The 16,000-nt window shown below is 47.7% G+C and overlaps 1 protein-coding gene across 1 annotated transcript in view; it reads left to right on the top strand.

Annotated features, from left to right (window-relative positions):
• Window positions 1-16,000, top strand: part of PGS1 (Phosphatidylglycerophosphate synthase 1) — a 156,358-nt gene that overhangs the window by 102,163 nt on the left and 38,195 nt on the right. The window contains exon 6 of the mRNA XM_068393558.1: window positions 705-885. Within this exon, the coding sequence (XP_068249659.1) occupies window positions 705-885 (181 nt within the window). The remainder of the gene's footprint in view (window positions 1-704; window positions 886-16,000) is intronic.

Raw genomic sequence — 16,000 nt, 5'->3', positions numbered from 1 at the left:
TTCCTTTGTGTCCTTTCCTCACTGGGCTATTTTCCCTGTTGAGGCCCTTGGGCTTATAACATCCTGCTTTTCCAAATAGGTTTGTAGCTTAGCAAGTAATGATGATGATAATAATTAGAAAATTTGGGATTTTCTAACCCTTCATCAAATAAAATGTTATTGAAAGCTCAACGAAAGTATTATCAAATGGTCTACAGATTCTTAATTAGGTTAAATTAATATTACTGCTCTATACATACTGTATATTGTTTCAGTTATTTTTGGAGTAGCTTCAACTATGTCAGGATATACTTATTTGTCCATCTTGAATCATTTTGCCCTTTTAGTACTGTACAGTACTCTCCTCTAAATTATTCACAGAGGCAGTTAGGTATTTTTGCTTCATTTTATGAAACCAATAAATAATACCTTTTCATTCACTATTGTGAAAAAAGATAGTAAATCTAAGATGTAGCGCAATAAAGAAAAATAGTTTCTCTTATGAAATATATAAATTCTTTCTAAAAGCCTGAAAATTTAAGTGAACTAATTTGAAATATTTAATGTTTTATATAAAGTAGTTGTTAGTTGTTTAATAATGTTCAGTACATACAGCATCACATAATAAAAAAATTTGGAGTCCATCTCTTTTTCAGCAGTGTAGTGCTTGTACAGTACTTCCATCATGTAAGATTTATGTATACATTATTTCTTACAATTTTCAGGGCCAACCTAAGTAATGATTATTTCACCAATCGACAAGATAGATATGTTGCCATTGAAAACTGCCCAGCATTAGCAGACTTTTATCATCGCCTTATTGGGGCTGTTAGTAGATTTTCTTTGCAGCTACAAAAAGACAACTCGACTAACATGTTGCCAGATGTACAGGTTCATCCGTTTTTGGTAAGTTCTTACTTTTCTATATATTTGGCTTGCTTTTCTCTGGTAATGAAATTGCTTGATTATTCAACTTATGTGGTGAGTCAAATCTTTTGAAATTCTTTGATCTTGTATTTCAGCTTTACCTGATGTTTAAAAGGTATTTAATGATTTTATATTGGAATTTCTTACAAAACTGAAAATTTATTTTCATTAATAAATCTTCTGTTGTGTAATCATCCTGCAGTGTGTACAGTACTTCATTTAGTTTTGAACAGCTTTTTTATATGTAGTACAGTAATTTAGGTATGGTTAAAATACAGCCGACCTTACAGTATTCACATATTTGATATTCATAAATTTGATTATTGGCAGGAATACTGTGGAATTCCATATTTCACTATAAAAGACAACAAAGCCATTATGAAATTATACAAGAGCTTGAAAATTCACTGAAATAACAGTATTATTCTCAAATTTTCTCTGCTGTTGTATACTGTTATTAAATATGCTATGCTGTATTTGGTCATATATAAATCAGTGCTTTTGTGTCTTTTCAGTTAAGACACATTCACACTTGTATTGAGTTGTTCTAGACTAAATACATCAAGGCACGCTTGGTTACTGTATATAACAGATGAAAGTAAGATTAGGCTGATTCTGATATAATAGTGAATTTTCAAGACCTTGCGTAATGATAGGTTTTTTTTTTGCTATTTGGTGATTCTTGACTAGAAATTCACTTTTGAAAGACACATTAAGTCTCTTCTTTTTCAGTTGCACAAAAAATAGCCATATGTATTGAGAAAGTCTCTGAAGATCAATCTATCTTGAGGAAATGTTTTGATTCAGTCATTTTACCAGTGTTTTGAGTACTGTTTCTATGTCTGGTCTTTAGCTGCCGACTCTCATCTTAATTTCGTGGAGGAAGATTTGCAATCTATTAAATTCCTTTTTCATGATCTGGATATCAACTGCTGGCACTGTTCATCAGTTAGTTTTTGTGCATGTCGCATAAGAGTTTTCATAATTCTGACTATATTTTGCATTAAAATCTTGTATGTAGTACTTTACTAGGTATAGAGTCAATTTTAAAAGTCTTGCTCCCTCCATCATAAGGCTAAATAATGCACAGTATTTTAGAAGTCTTATTCCAGCTGTAACATGATTGTGGAATGATCTTCCTAATCTGGCAGTTGAATCTGGGGAACTTCAGAAGCTCAAACTTGTTACAACTACTTTTTTGGGCTCAGGCCATGTCGTCCTGATGGAAGGTTCCTATAAGTAGCTTCCTAAGGGATATTTGACTACTGTGATATTCCCAGAGAATTTACCTTTAGGTCTCCAGAATTCTAACTCCTGGCTCAAATATCCTTAAAATTTCTCTTAAGGATATCGTATAAATCAGGGGACGTATATCTTGATAGGACACATAGCAATCTTCACCCCGAATAGCGTTTTCGCTTCGAGGGGGAAGAGTGGCAAAAATAGAAGGGGAGCCGTTATCAAGGTACCCTTCCTCCCGTACTACTACTGAGTATCTAGATGGCGCTGTATGTCAACCCAGCGCGCTATTCCTATAGTTGTAGCGGTCTCGCACGGTGATTTTCCCTTGCTCTTTCGTTACGCTCTGGTTTTTTGGATTTATCATGCAATCTCCAGCCTCTTCTGCCTCTGGACTGAAGCCTATTTCATGGTCCTTGGACAGTGAACAATGAGGATTGCTGTCTGAAAGACTTGATTCAACAGGTCATTTTCTTGTTTGCTATAGCCTCGGGGGCCAGAGTTAGTGAAATAGTGGCCCTATCCAGAGATGAGGGCCATATTCAGTTCACAGAAGTGGGTGAACTGAATCTTTTTCCTGATCCAACATTTCTCGCTAAGAATGAGCTGCCCACCAAAAGATGGGATCCCTGGAGAATCTGCCCTCTGAAGGAAGATGTCTCGCTGTGTCCAGTGTAGTGTCTAAAGGTCTATCTTCAAAGAACTTCAGACTTCAGGGGAGGACAGCTCTTTAAAGGAGAAACCTCAGGATCAAACCTATCCCTAAAACAACTACAGTAAGGGCAAAAATCACCTAGTTTATTTGCAGAGCGTATCTTGACAGTACACCCGCAAGTCATGATCCAAGAAAAATTGCTTCATCACTGAACTTTTTTCAGTATATGGATTTTGAGTGTCTGCATTCATACACCGGATGGAAGTCATCCAGAGTGTTCTACAAGCATTATGCAAAGCAAGTGCATGAACTCAAGCGATATGTGGTGGCGGCAGGTAGTGTACTAAAACCTGTTGTCTAGTGCTGCGATGAAGAGTGAATTGATTGGGACCATCAATAAAACGGGTGAACGTGTTGACACCTCTCAGTGCAATACTTTGAAATAAGTGTCACCAAGGTGACATTAAGGACTGTTCTATTTAGCTGAGGTGGAGAAACATATAGATAACACTTGTGCTGTGTGTACTTACACAGTGTGAATAGACATTCAATATCACAGAAATGCCTATTAGAAAATTTAGCAAATTTTCAGATTTACAGTAGCATTAATATCTTTTCCCTTTCAGGTAAAAACAAATATTTTCTGTGTCATGATTGTTGTATATGTTTCTTATTGCATTCATTAACATTTGTGTTATAAATGTTACTTCATGTTGGTCAATTATTACCAATAAATTATCAATGTGTATTTGCGTCTTATTTCGCCCTACAATTGATTTTCAATAAAAATATATCAGAGTTTTATTACTCTTTAATAAACTGCATATATTTTCGTATGAACAATATGTATAGCTAATACCTTTTGTTCTTATACGGATACAAACATTTTCTGGCAATGCTCGCCCCAACATTCGCTCTGCTTTGGCGGACAGGTGTGAGTAGTTGCTGACAAATACTCCTTGAAGTGACTTGTCGGGAGAGCCCTCCTGGGTGAATTCTGGGACTAGCTTCAGCTATGTTCTAAGGGCAGTTCATGATGTAGATCTTCTGTCTGGGTTTGCTCAGACAAGGGGGAAGCAGAGTGAGCTGTGCGAGGTCTGCCTTCATGTGTTGGATAACTTTTTCATCCGAGGGTAAGTTATCTTTAACCAGGTGTTGGGCAGCCTTTCCTTCCGAGGGAGAGCTTCCTTTCACCAGTCTCTGTTCAGCATTCTTCTTGTCTCCGGAGAAATTTTCCAACGGGGGCAAAAGGGGTTGATCATCCTTCCCGCCCGTGGGAGAGACGGCCTTCTCCTGAGTGGTTCCCCCCCACCCCCTGGAATTCCACAGTGGGGCATTGGATTCATCCATGCCCTGTTCAAGTTCATTGGAGCACAGTTTTTCGGAGCTGGACGATGATGGGGGTAGGCAGTTGCTTGCGATCCCTCCTCCTCACTGTTGTGTCTGTAGGACATAACATATGTAAGGCCAAACTTTCAGGAGCATGCACCTTCAGTTTCTACCTCTCACAAGTGATCCACAAGGCAACTACCCCCTCTGACACCTTTCCTTCACCTTCCCTGGGCCACACCCCTCCTTCCACACCTTGTCCTACACTTAACCCAATTCCTATACCTTCCAACCGTGCTTCTAAAAAGATTGGAAAGTCCAAAACTGCCACCATTCCTGCTCCTGTTCCTGCCACTGTTCCTGAGACTGTTCCTGTCCCTGCCACTGCTCATGTTCCTGTCATCGCTCCTGCCCTTGTTCCTGCTTCTGCTCCAGAGATTGCTCCTGTTCCTGCCACTTTTCCTGCTCCTGCCACTACTCCAGTTCCTGCTCCTATTCCAGACAGTCACTCACCTGAATGTAACTGCACCAAGTGTCTTACTCAGCTCCTTGCTGATGCTGATGCCACTCTCCACAAGCCTAAAGAGACCAGTCCAGTTCCACAAACCACCACAGTGGATCCCACTCACCTGCCAAAGTTCAAGCTTCTTGCCACTGGAGAAGCCCCTTCTTATGCAGCAGTAGCAGCCATTGCTGCAGCCAACCCTTCACTGAAGGTCACAGCCAAGCCTAACCTCAAAGGTGACATCATCACTCCGAAGGACCAAGAAAGTGCCAATCTCTGCAAAGGGAAACCTCCCTGACTTTCCTTGATCCTGCAAAGAAGCCGAGTAAGGCAGTAGTTTGCAGATATCCAGTGAGGTTACCACTTGCCTTCCTAACCAACTGTAAGAATATCACTACAGCAGAATGCCGAAAGGGTAACATAAACCTGCCCACCCAGAATGTCACCTGCACCTTCATTGGACCCATTCCAAGTGCCCGGGACCTGGGAATATAGGGGTACCTTCCCTGTAGAGGACTTCATGCCAGATCCACTGTGGTGCTACAATTGTCAGCGCTTTAGTCACCGTATAGAAGATTGCAGGAGCCCAGCCATCTGCGGTGTCTGCAGCCAGTGGCACCCCACACAGATGTGCATTGATGCACACAAGGGAGGGAAAGAAACCTTCCCAAAGTGCCCCAACTGTGCCCTTCTACATCATACCTGGAATAAGAAATGTCCTGAGTTTCTGAAGAGGATAGGAGCACCACTGACCAGCCCTTCAACCACTACCACTGTACTACCACCAAAGCCGCAAAGAGACCCTCGTACAAAGAGCCAGCGCCTGCCTACCACCAATCCTGTTCTTGCCTCTGCAAGTCCTACCATTCCTGTTCCTGCTTCCTTTCCAAATCCTACCACTCTTACTCCTGTTCCCTCTCCAGATCCTCTTACCACTACACCCCCGAACCCTCACCTTCATCTCCCTCAGCCATCCAGAATCCCTCTCCAGTTCCTATTCATAATCCTTCCCCATCTTCCAGTTCAGTTGCTCTTCAAGCAGAATCCCTCCCCTTAGATAAACTCATTCCCGTAGTCATCTGCCTTGTCTCTAAAATTTGTGCCCTGTTAAATATTCCCTTCCTTGACCTTCGGTCTCTCCTTCCCCCTTAGCCGTCCTTCCCCTAGAGCAGGGACAAGCTTTTTGTTTTGAATTACATCTGTTCTCTCTTACTGAAGAGCCTTCTCTCCTCTCCCAGTCTCTTGTACTTTACTGGGACTTGCTGCTGTAAAACTTTTACCTACTTCTAAAGCTTTTCCTTTTTGTTCCAGTTGAATCTGGGGTTTTTTGGCCTGGCAGCTATGTTCTTTGGGCTAAGCGGCTGTGCCTACCTTACAGGTCTTGAATAGCTGTTTGTTCCAACACAAAATACTTACCGAGAACTACTTTTCTTGGAGTCACTTGTGATTCCCTCAATCTCGACCAAGGTTTTTCCCGCCGTTACCCCCCTTACTCCGCTCTACATAGGCTTACCCCCGCCGCCAGAGAATGCGCCCTGAGGGCAGGATTAGGGCAGTTCACTGCTTCTCTGGGTCAGCGTCCTCATTAAGTTCCTTGGTCGTGAGCAGTACACAGCTCACTCTCGTCTCTCTCGATCCTTTGGCGCGTTTGTGTTCCACGTGTTTCCAGCGTGGGGACTTGTGTTTTTGCGTAGTGCGTTATTCGCAAGTGTTACAGTGCGTTCTCCCTGTGTATATCCCCAGTGTACGTATAGCTCACTAGTGTTGTGCCATTCGTGTGCGAACGATGGAGCATGTGCGCCGTTGCCCTGGGCCTAGAGCCTGAAAGTCGTGTGGGGCTTTCCTCTCAAAGCCAGAGGTAGACCCTCACTCCCTTTGTTCCACGTGTAGGGGGAAAGTTTGCTCCTCCGCGGACATGTGTCCGGAGTGCGTAAGTTGGGATGATATCCAGTGGGTACGCTACGGTACCAAAAAGAAGAAATCTTCTAAGCGTTCCCCCAGGAAGATTAGTGTCGTTTCTTCGTTACCGTCGGCCAGTGATCGGTCCGACGAAGCCTCGGCTTCTCCGTCTCCTTCGCAGAGGAGAGGGCAAGAAGCCTCCAGTGTTGTAGAAAGTCAAGGCGTTCTTCCCAGGGAACCCAGTGCGAGGGAAGAACCAAAGGCGGGCCCCTCTAGGGCTAACGAAGGGTCCGGTAGTGCTTCGGGTGAGTCAGGCCTTGTGGTGGGGGGCCACGCGTCCTCTGAAGACCCCGTATGGGGCAGTGTTGTTGTTTCAGAGTCTCCTCCGCCCTCGTGGGCCGGTGCGTCGGGCTCTCCCCCGCCAGGGGACAGCCAAACTAGAGTTCGCCGCCCGAGTAGCGATGCCTTCGGGTGGAAGTTGCTGAAGACGCCAGGGAGGTCACCGCTAAGAATGGACATGACCCTGGACCCCTGGCCCCCTGGCATGGATAGATTAGACTCTGTGCCGACGATCTCCACGGCGGTTCCCGAGGACTTCCTCCAGCATTCGATCTCGGACGCCCGGCGGCGAGGAAATTCCCCCGCGGATCACGCTAGCAGCCGTTACGCGAGGAACGTGGCGCCGTCGGACTCGTCAGAGGTAGACTCATCCTCCGAGGAAGAAGTCAGGGGGAAACGACGCAGGAGAAGGGAGCTGTCCGAGAGCGAACATTCCCGCTCTAGGTCAAGGTCGCGGCCTAGCAAGAAGCGCTCCCGCTCCCATTCCCGTAAGTGTAGTAGAAATGTCTCTCCCGGGGGTGCCTGGGTCTACGTACCTTCAGGAGAGTCCAAGAGGCTCCATTCACCAGACCCTCGTTCCAGGGAACGTGCGTCTAGGCTGCCGCTCTCTACGCACAGCCTAGAACCGCGCGACCTGGCACGCAGGAAAGACCTCACACAGAAGCATAAGTCCTCGAGGCCTCCGGTTCACCCCGCCCAGCGGGGGGAAACGCGCTTCTTTGCAGGCAGCCTGACCGAACCAGCCCAGCTGGTGCGGTCATCGAGTAAGAAGGAACGGTTCCCGTTGTCGGTTCAGCCCACCGGGACCGTGACTTCCGCTTCCAGAGCCTTCGGGCAACCGAGGGCCCTCCCTGAGCCGGTGGTACCCACCTTGCAGCGAGATCCACCCTCTTACGGAGCTCCCTACGGTTACAGGTCGGCCCCCCTGGACCCAAGGGCGGGACGACCGTTCTGCCGAACCAGCAACCCGGCGCCCCCACTTGAGGCCGAGGCCTCGGCTGACGGAGGAGAAGCTCCCCCGTCGGAGGACTCCGCATACAGAAGAGTGGTGGGCCTCATCAGGAGGCACCATGGGATTACAGAACCCTCGGCGCCTAAGGGGGATTCCTGGAGATCAAGCCTCCTGAGAATTACCCATCACGCCACCCTTCCGAAGTCCTCCCTGGCCCTTCCTCTTGCCCCAGACCTAGTACTAGGGCAAGAGTACATAGACAACTCGGTGGCCAGCAATGCGGAAGCCCCCAAGTCCCAGATTGCCTCGAAACTTCTCCAGGGCCTCAAAGCACAAGGGAAAGTATACATTCCAGAAGGGCGGCGCCCAGGCCCCTGTAGAGTGGACCCGGCCTTGGACATCCTAGGACAAGGAGGCTCAGACGAAAGGGCCTCGTCAGCCCCGGTTTCCTTCTCTCCTACGGAAGCCGCCATGATGGAGGAGATGTCGTGGGACCTGGTTAACGTCTCCTCATGGCTGGACTGGTGGGCCTCTACTTTAGTAAACGTGCAAGCCTCCATCGACCCCGAAGATCCTGAGCAGCAGAGCCTCCTGACGGACCTTCTCACCTCCGGGGGGAAAACTCTGAAGTTTCTATCGTACCAGGCGCTCGCCCTGACGGCCAACTGGGTACTAAGGAAACGAGACACGGTACTAGCTAAGGTGTCGAGGAGGATCCCGGACAGAGAGGCCCGAGCTGTTCGTAGCCTACCCTTGTGGGGTGAGTCTCTGTTCCCATTAAAAGAGCTGGAGATCCTAATGGAGAAAGTGTCCAAGAAGAAAGAGGCCAACGTCCCCAGACATGCATCATCTAAAAGGCCGCCTCAGATAGCGCCGTGACTCCTCAGGCCGCCCCCAACACTTCGAGGAGGGACGCCCCATCCTCCTCCTGGACAACAACTCCTCAGCCCTCCCGCAGAGGAGCACCAGCTTCTTCCAGCTCCTTCAGGTCGGGTTACTCCGCCTCTAAGAAAGGCAGATCAGGCCGCCCCTCTAGGAGAAGGTAGAGGGAGAGGCCCTCTACTCCCGCCCAAGCATCGGGTTGGGGGATGCCTCAGACCGCATTGGCAAGCATGGAAAGCACAAGGAGCGGATCCTTGGACGGTGTCCGTCCTGAAGGAAGGCTACAGGCTCCCCTTCATAGCGGACCCACCCCCTCTTATTCCAGCCAGCCAGACAGAATGGTTGGCCCCCAGGGACCCGATGAAAAGGGCCACCCTTCAAGAGGAGATTTCCTCCATGTTGGAGAAGGGGGCCATGGAAGAGGTCCTTCTCCCAGGCCCAGGCTTCTACAGCCGCCTGTTCCTGGTAGAGAAAGCAACGGGGGGGTGGAGACCCGTGATAGACCTGTCGGCCCTCAACAAGTTCGTCAAGAAGACGGACTTCAAGATGGACACCCCAAAATCCGTCCTGATGTCCTTGAGGGAGAAAGATTACATGATGACGGTCGACCTCAAGGACGCATACTTCCAGATCCCTGTCCACCCGTCGAGTCGGAATTTCCTCCGGGTAAAATGGGGTTCCCAGATCCTGCAGTTCAAGACCCTTTGCTTCGGTCTGTCGACGGCCCCTCAAGTGTTCACGAGGGTCTTCGCGACAGTCTCAGTGTGGGCTCACAAACGGGGTATCCGTCTCATCAGATACCTAGACGACTGGTTGCTCCTTTCCAACTCAAAGGCCCTCTTGGAGGAGCAAGGGAGAAACCTCCTCCAGTTCTGCAGGAATCTGGGAATCGTAATCAATCTGGAAAAGTCGAACTTAACACCATCCAACAGAATGGGATACTTGAGGATGACGTATACCGTGCAGGGGAAGGTTTTCCCCTCGGAAGACAGGATACGGAACCTCAAGCACATCATTCAGCCGTTCCTGTCAGAACATTCCAGGAGGGCGAGAGACTGGCAGAGACTGATAGGTCACCTGGTCTCATTGGAGAAACTGGTTCCCCAAGGGAGGATGAGGCTCAGACCCATTCAATGGAACCTCAAGAGCCTCAGGTCCCAGACAGACTCACAGAAGGCGTTAATTCCAATCCTTCCAGACACGAGAACCTCCCTAGAATGGTGGCACTGCCAGTCGAACTCCCTCAAGGGGATGCCCCTCGGGTCCAGTCCCCCCGAGTACCTCCTGTTCACAGACGCCTCCAACCAAGGGTGGGGGGCCCACTTTCTGGAAGAGACAGCAAGCGGTACCTGGTCGGAGAGCGAAAAGCGTCTACACATCAATGTCCTAGAACTAAGAGCAGTCCAGAAGGCATGTCTTCACTTTGCAAGTCGGCTAAAGGGAAACACCGTGGCGTTAATGTGCGACAACGCCACGGTAGTGGCCTACATAAAGAAGCAAGGGGGCATGAGATCGAAAGAACTGTGCGACCTCGCCATAAGCATCCTACATTGGGCGAACGAGCAGCAAGTGGTGCTGCTAGCAAGGTTCATCCCCGGGAAGAAAAACGTGCTAGCCGACGGCCTCAGCAGAATGGGTCAAATAGTGGGGACAGAGTGGTCTCTACACCCAGAAGTAGCCAGACTCATCATTCAACGCTGGGGCTCCCCGGTGATGGACCTCTTTGCAACAAAGCTCAACACCCAACTACCGGTCTATTGCTCCCCGGTCCCAGACCAAAAGGCAGCCCTAGAAGACGCCTTCCAGCACAAGTGGGACAACCTGGACGTGTACACTTTTCCCCCCTTCACGTTGATAAGGCAGGTACTCAACAGAGTAAGGGCCTCCCGAAACCTAAGGATGACTTTGGTAGCGCCCTGGTGGCCGGAGAGGGAGTGGTTCGCGGACCTAAAAGACCTAGCGAGCCAACCGCCTTGGCCTCTGCCCGCCAGGTCAGACCTCCTGCACCAACCGCACTTCTTCAGGCTCCACGACAACCCTCTCTCTCTTCGCCTTCACGCCTGGAGACTATCGAGCGGCTCTTGAAGAAGGAGGGGTACTCCTCCGCCACAGCTAAGAGAATGTCCCTATACCTGAGGAGATCCTCTACCGCGGTATACCAGGCGAAGTGGGCCTCCTTCACGAAGTGGTGCTCAGAGAAACACATTAGACCTCTTAAAGCTTCGGTCCCGGACATAGCTGAGTTTCTGGTGTATCTTAGAGATAAAGTGGGAATGTCAATCCCAGCCATTAAAGGAGTTCGAGCCGCCTTAGGCCAAGTCTTCCTCCTGAAAGGCATCGACCTGGGGACCTCGAGACACATAGCGATGCTGATTAGGAGTTTCGAGCAATCCTGCCCCCCTCAAGCTAGGAGAGTGCCCAGGTGGGACCTAGCCAAGGTCTTGAAGATGCTAAGTCTTCCTCCCTTTGAACCCCTGAAAGATATCGGGGACAAAGACCTCACCCTCAAGACCGTGTTCTTGCTAGCCTTAGCTTCGGCTAAGAGAGTGGGCGAGATCCATGGTCTGTCTTACGACGTTTCGCACTCCAAAGGGTGGAAAGAAGTGTCCTTCAGGTTCGTGCCCTCCTTTGTGGCGAAGACTCAGAACCCAGCAGTCTGGGACCCGAGGTTTGAAGGTTTCTCAATTCCGGCCATTCCCAAGACGGGCATTACGGAAGACTTGAAGTTATGCCCAGTACGGACGCTCAGAAAATACCTGGAAAGGACAGCTCATCTCCGACCAGGTACCAAGAACCTCTTCGTTTCCACAGGTGTTAATAGGAAACAAGTTTCCAAGAACACCATTTCCTTCTGGCTGAGACAAGTCATCGCTAGAACCTATGAAGAGGATAGAATGGCAGTGCCAGGCGCTCCCCGCCCCCATGACATCAGGGGTCTGAGCACCTCCTTGGCCTTTGAGAGAAACATGGCGGTGGGGCAGATCCTGCAGGCAGGCACTTGGTCGCACCAGTTGACCTTTACTGCCCACTACCTCAAGGATTATTCAAGAAAATCCTTGGATGGGTTCTCCATTGGGACAGTCATTGCCGCCCTCCAAGCTGTGTAGCGGTAGGCCAGAAGCTGTCCCCAACGGTGAACAAATTCTTCGTGACTACATCAGGAGAAAATTGCCAGAAGAAATTTTAAAAGGGTGAGTCTTAGATAATAGCGTAAGGTTCCGCAGTTACCCTCACTCCGCACTCTGATAGGCCCCGCATTCCATAGCCCTCTAGGCACTATGTGCCGAGTCAAGTGTCAGAATAGCACTCCCGCCTCCTAAAGTATAAGTCTCCAAGAAAAGTAGTTCTCGGTAAGTATTTTGTGTTGGAACAAATCAAAAATTTTAAATAATTTTTATTTTTCCTAACATACTTACCGAGAACTACTTTCGGGTAATGGCCCTCCCTTCCGTCCCCGGGTGCCATCCTTCCATTGCCAAGTTGGGCTAAGCGACGAACTTAATGAGGACGCTGACCCAGAGAAGCAGTGACCTGCCCTAATCCTGCCCTCAGGGCGCATTCTCTGGCGGCGGGGGTAAGCCTATGTAGAGCGGAGTAAGGGGGGTAACGGCGGGAAAAACCTTGGTCGAGATTGAGGGAATCACAAGTGACTCCAAGAAAAGTAGTTCTCGGTAAGTATGTTAGGAAAAATAAAAATTATTTAAAATTTTTGATATTAATTGCCTTGAAAAGAGTTCAGTTCCTCTTATAAGAAAACTTTAACTGCTGCACCTACACTCTTGGTGTTGAGCAGCTGCTTGTACTGAGAGCACACTGTGTGCACTTAGGGGCTAGTGCTTTGTGCCAAAAGCCTCTGCTCAGCTGAAAATGCCGGGCAATCTGAACCAGCCTCCAACCTACCGTTAGATCCAGCGATCCTGGCTCTTACTCAGAACTCTTCTTTGGCCAAACTGGTGACCTTGCCAGTGCACTTCTCTATGGCTGACGCAGCCAACATGGAATGGTTTGCAAAGTACTCTCTACAATCTGTTTCATGGCCTGACTACTGGTTAAGAACAGTAGGCTATCTCGTTAAGAACGAGGACCTCTCTATTCCTCAGAAGAGGGAGGATTTGTCAGCTTTCCTCCTTTCAGGAGCTAGAACTCTGGAGTTCTTAATGCAGAACATCGTGAACCAGTGGGTCAACTGGGTTTTGAGGCGACATGACGCGGTAGTCTCAAGATTCCATCAGCTGGTACCAAAGAGAGGGGATGAGGTTACGCAATGCCTTCCTCTTCAATGCAGAGGACATTGAGGCAGTGGCAGACAGATAGAGGAAAGTGAGCCAGCTCCTTCCATAGGTTATGATCTCACATCCTTACTCTGAGGTTTCGCTACCGCAGCGATCTTCTCCAACGAAGAACCAGGGGTCGAAGAGTTCACAATAGAAAAAACAGGCTGCACAACCTCAAGGTCCCAAACATCCCTTTCGATCTAAGAGCAGATGGCAGAGGTGGATGCTCCATTGGGCTGAAACTTGGTTGGTCTCCATACTCAGAGAGGGATACATCATCTCATTTACACTCTCTTGCCTTCCTCTGACTCCATCCGACGATGTCAGATTCCCGCACGAAGTGATCCGTGAAGAAACTGGCCCTTTGGTCTAAAGTCCAGACCATTCTAGAGAAGGATGCTTTCCAAGAGGTCCCAGAAAGGTCCCCAGCTTCTACAGTCTGTTATTCCCAGTAGAAAATGTGTCGGGAGCCTGTAGACCAGTTATCAATCTCTCAGCCTTGAAAAAGTTTGTCCCACAAACCCCTTTCAAGATAGAGACAGCTCAGATGGTCATGCAGGCCTCAGACTGCTGGACTTCATGATATCGTTAGGCCTGAAGGATGCTTACTTCCAGATCGCTGTTCATCCATTCTCAAGGAAGTATCTGAGATTCACTTTAGGTAGAAAGATATACCAGTTCAAGGTGCATGTTTCGGCCTGTCCGTGGCACCTCAGGTGTTCACTTGGATCTTCACCCTAGAGTCCACCTGGGCTCACAAGAACAGCATTCGTCTCCCTCGTTATCTAGACGATTAGCTAGTTCTAGCAGACTCAAGGGAGACCCTTCTCCTTCATCAAGATAGGCTTCTTGCCTTTTGCCAGGATCTGGGGATCGTGGTAAATTACGAGAAGTCGTACCTGCAACCTTCTTAAGAGATGGTCTATCTAGGGATGAAAATCATTACCAAACCAGGCAAAGTTTTCCCATCTGAGGAACGAATAGAGAGACTGAGAGAGGTAGCTCAACCCTTTCTCTCACAGGACAAGTTGCTAGCAGACCTTTAGCAAAGACTGCTGGGACACCTAACTTCTCTAGAGAATTTGGTTCCCAACGGCTGTCTACGCATTTATTCTCTACAGTGGCAGCTGAAAACCTTTTGGTCTCAGCACCTTGACCCACCGAACACCTTGGTGCATATAGGTCTAGTGCAGAAGAGAGACCTGAGTTGGTGGGTGTCAGACCCCAGCCTGCTCAGTAGAGTAGACCTCTCTCCTCCCCTGGATTTGTTGCTCTTCACAGATGTATCGCAAGAAGGGTAAAGGGCTCACCTGTTGCACCTCACAGCAACTGGGCTTTGGTCTGAATCCGAGCGACAGTGCCGTGGGGAAATAAGGGCAACCTCTTTCACCCTCAAGCAATTCCATCAGCTCTTTTCAAGGCACTCCGTATTGCTGATGAGCGACAACACTACGCTGGTGTCACGTAAACAAAGTACTGTAGGTAATTTTTCACGGCACTTCTACCAACTACCTGTGGAAATCCTCAGATGGATGGATAACAACTCGGTAGTCCTTTCGTCCCGTTTCATCCTGGACAAAAAAAAAAAAAAAAAAAAAAAAAAAAAAAAGAGAGAGAGAGATTACTGGCTGACAATGTGAACAGGAGGACTCAGATAGCAAGCTCTGAATGGTTTTTAAAATAACAGATGGCCAACAAAGTGTTGACTTTGTGTGGTTCGCGGACAATCGACCTGTTTGCGATGTCCCTAAACTGGAAACTTTCAGTTTACTGCTTTCCAGTACTGGATCACCAGGCAGTCTGCCAAGGCACCTTCCCACATCCGTGGGACAGAATAGACGTTAATGTGTTCCCTCATACCTAGTAAGGAGGCTTCTTAACAAAGTCAGGGCATTGCAAGATCTCTCGTTGACCCTGGTACCTCTGTTGTGGCAACATGCCTAATGGTTCTCGAACCTTCTGCATCTGCTCACAGAGACACTGAGAGAGCTCCTCCACTTCCAAATCTACTCAGACAACCATATGTGGAGATCTTCCATCAAGCAATGCCATTGCATCGTATTCACGCCTGGAGATTATCCAGCAACGCCTCGCAAAGAAAGGCTTTTTTCAATATTAAACTTACCCGATAATCATGTAGCTGTCAACTCCGTTGCCCGACAGAATTCTATGGAGGGATACGCCAGCTATCACAATACTAGAAGGGGGTGTATTTACCAGCGCCACCTGTGGCCAGGTACTCAAGTACTTCTTGTTGACACCTCCTCAATTATTCCTCTGTCGTGCTTCCGGCAAGACGTTCTGGGATACGCTTATGTTCTTGGATATTTTCACGACTTTGGTGAAGTATTTCTCTTTGATTTCGGCTGTCGCTTTACTGGAAACTTCTATATTAGCTTAGTTAGCTTTTGGAATTAATTTGATTAATTTTGGTGACGAGAGAGTATGAACTCTCGTTCACCTTTCAATGGCCGACCCTTCCCTTAGACGGAAGTGTTGGTGTCTAAGAGAGTATAGACTCTCTTTCTTAATTTTGCTTAACAAAAGTTATAGATTTATTTTATATCTCTCCGCCTCTTATAGGCCTCTTCGATTAACTTCCTTTTATTATAAACTCATTAAAATTAATTTTTATATTTGTTTATATTCGACCTTCCTAATAGTAGGCGGTCTTTTACCGAAGTTAATAAACTTTGAGCCCGTCATTTCGGTTTTACCTGTTAACATATTATGCTATTTCCGCCACAGAGTTTGAAAGATTTTCTTTGACAGTCTCGTACTGTTTTCAAAGTTGAACTAACGTTTTGTTTTGTCTCTGCAGTTGTTGACGTTCAGAACGTTCAACTTGCACTCTATCGTTACGATAGAGAAAGAATGTTCACGGTTTCACGTTGCAGTAAGAGTAACCGTGTCTAGCGTTTTGTTCATTCTTTCTTAACTTAATGGTTTTGATCCTAATAAAGGAACTTTTCAGTTTTTTTCCTTTAACAATAATATGTTTTAACGATATATATGATTGG

This window comes from Palaemon carinicauda, chromosome 19 (genome assembly GCF_036898095.1).
Source record: "Palaemon carinicauda isolate YSFRI2023 chromosome 19, ASM3689809v2, whole genome shotgun sequence".
NCBI lineage: Eukaryota > Metazoa > Arthropoda > Malacostraca > Decapoda > Palaemonidae > Palaemon > Palaemon carinicauda.
Note: the sequence above shows the minus strand (reverse complement) of the source record. Positions and strands in the feature narration are given on the sequence as shown.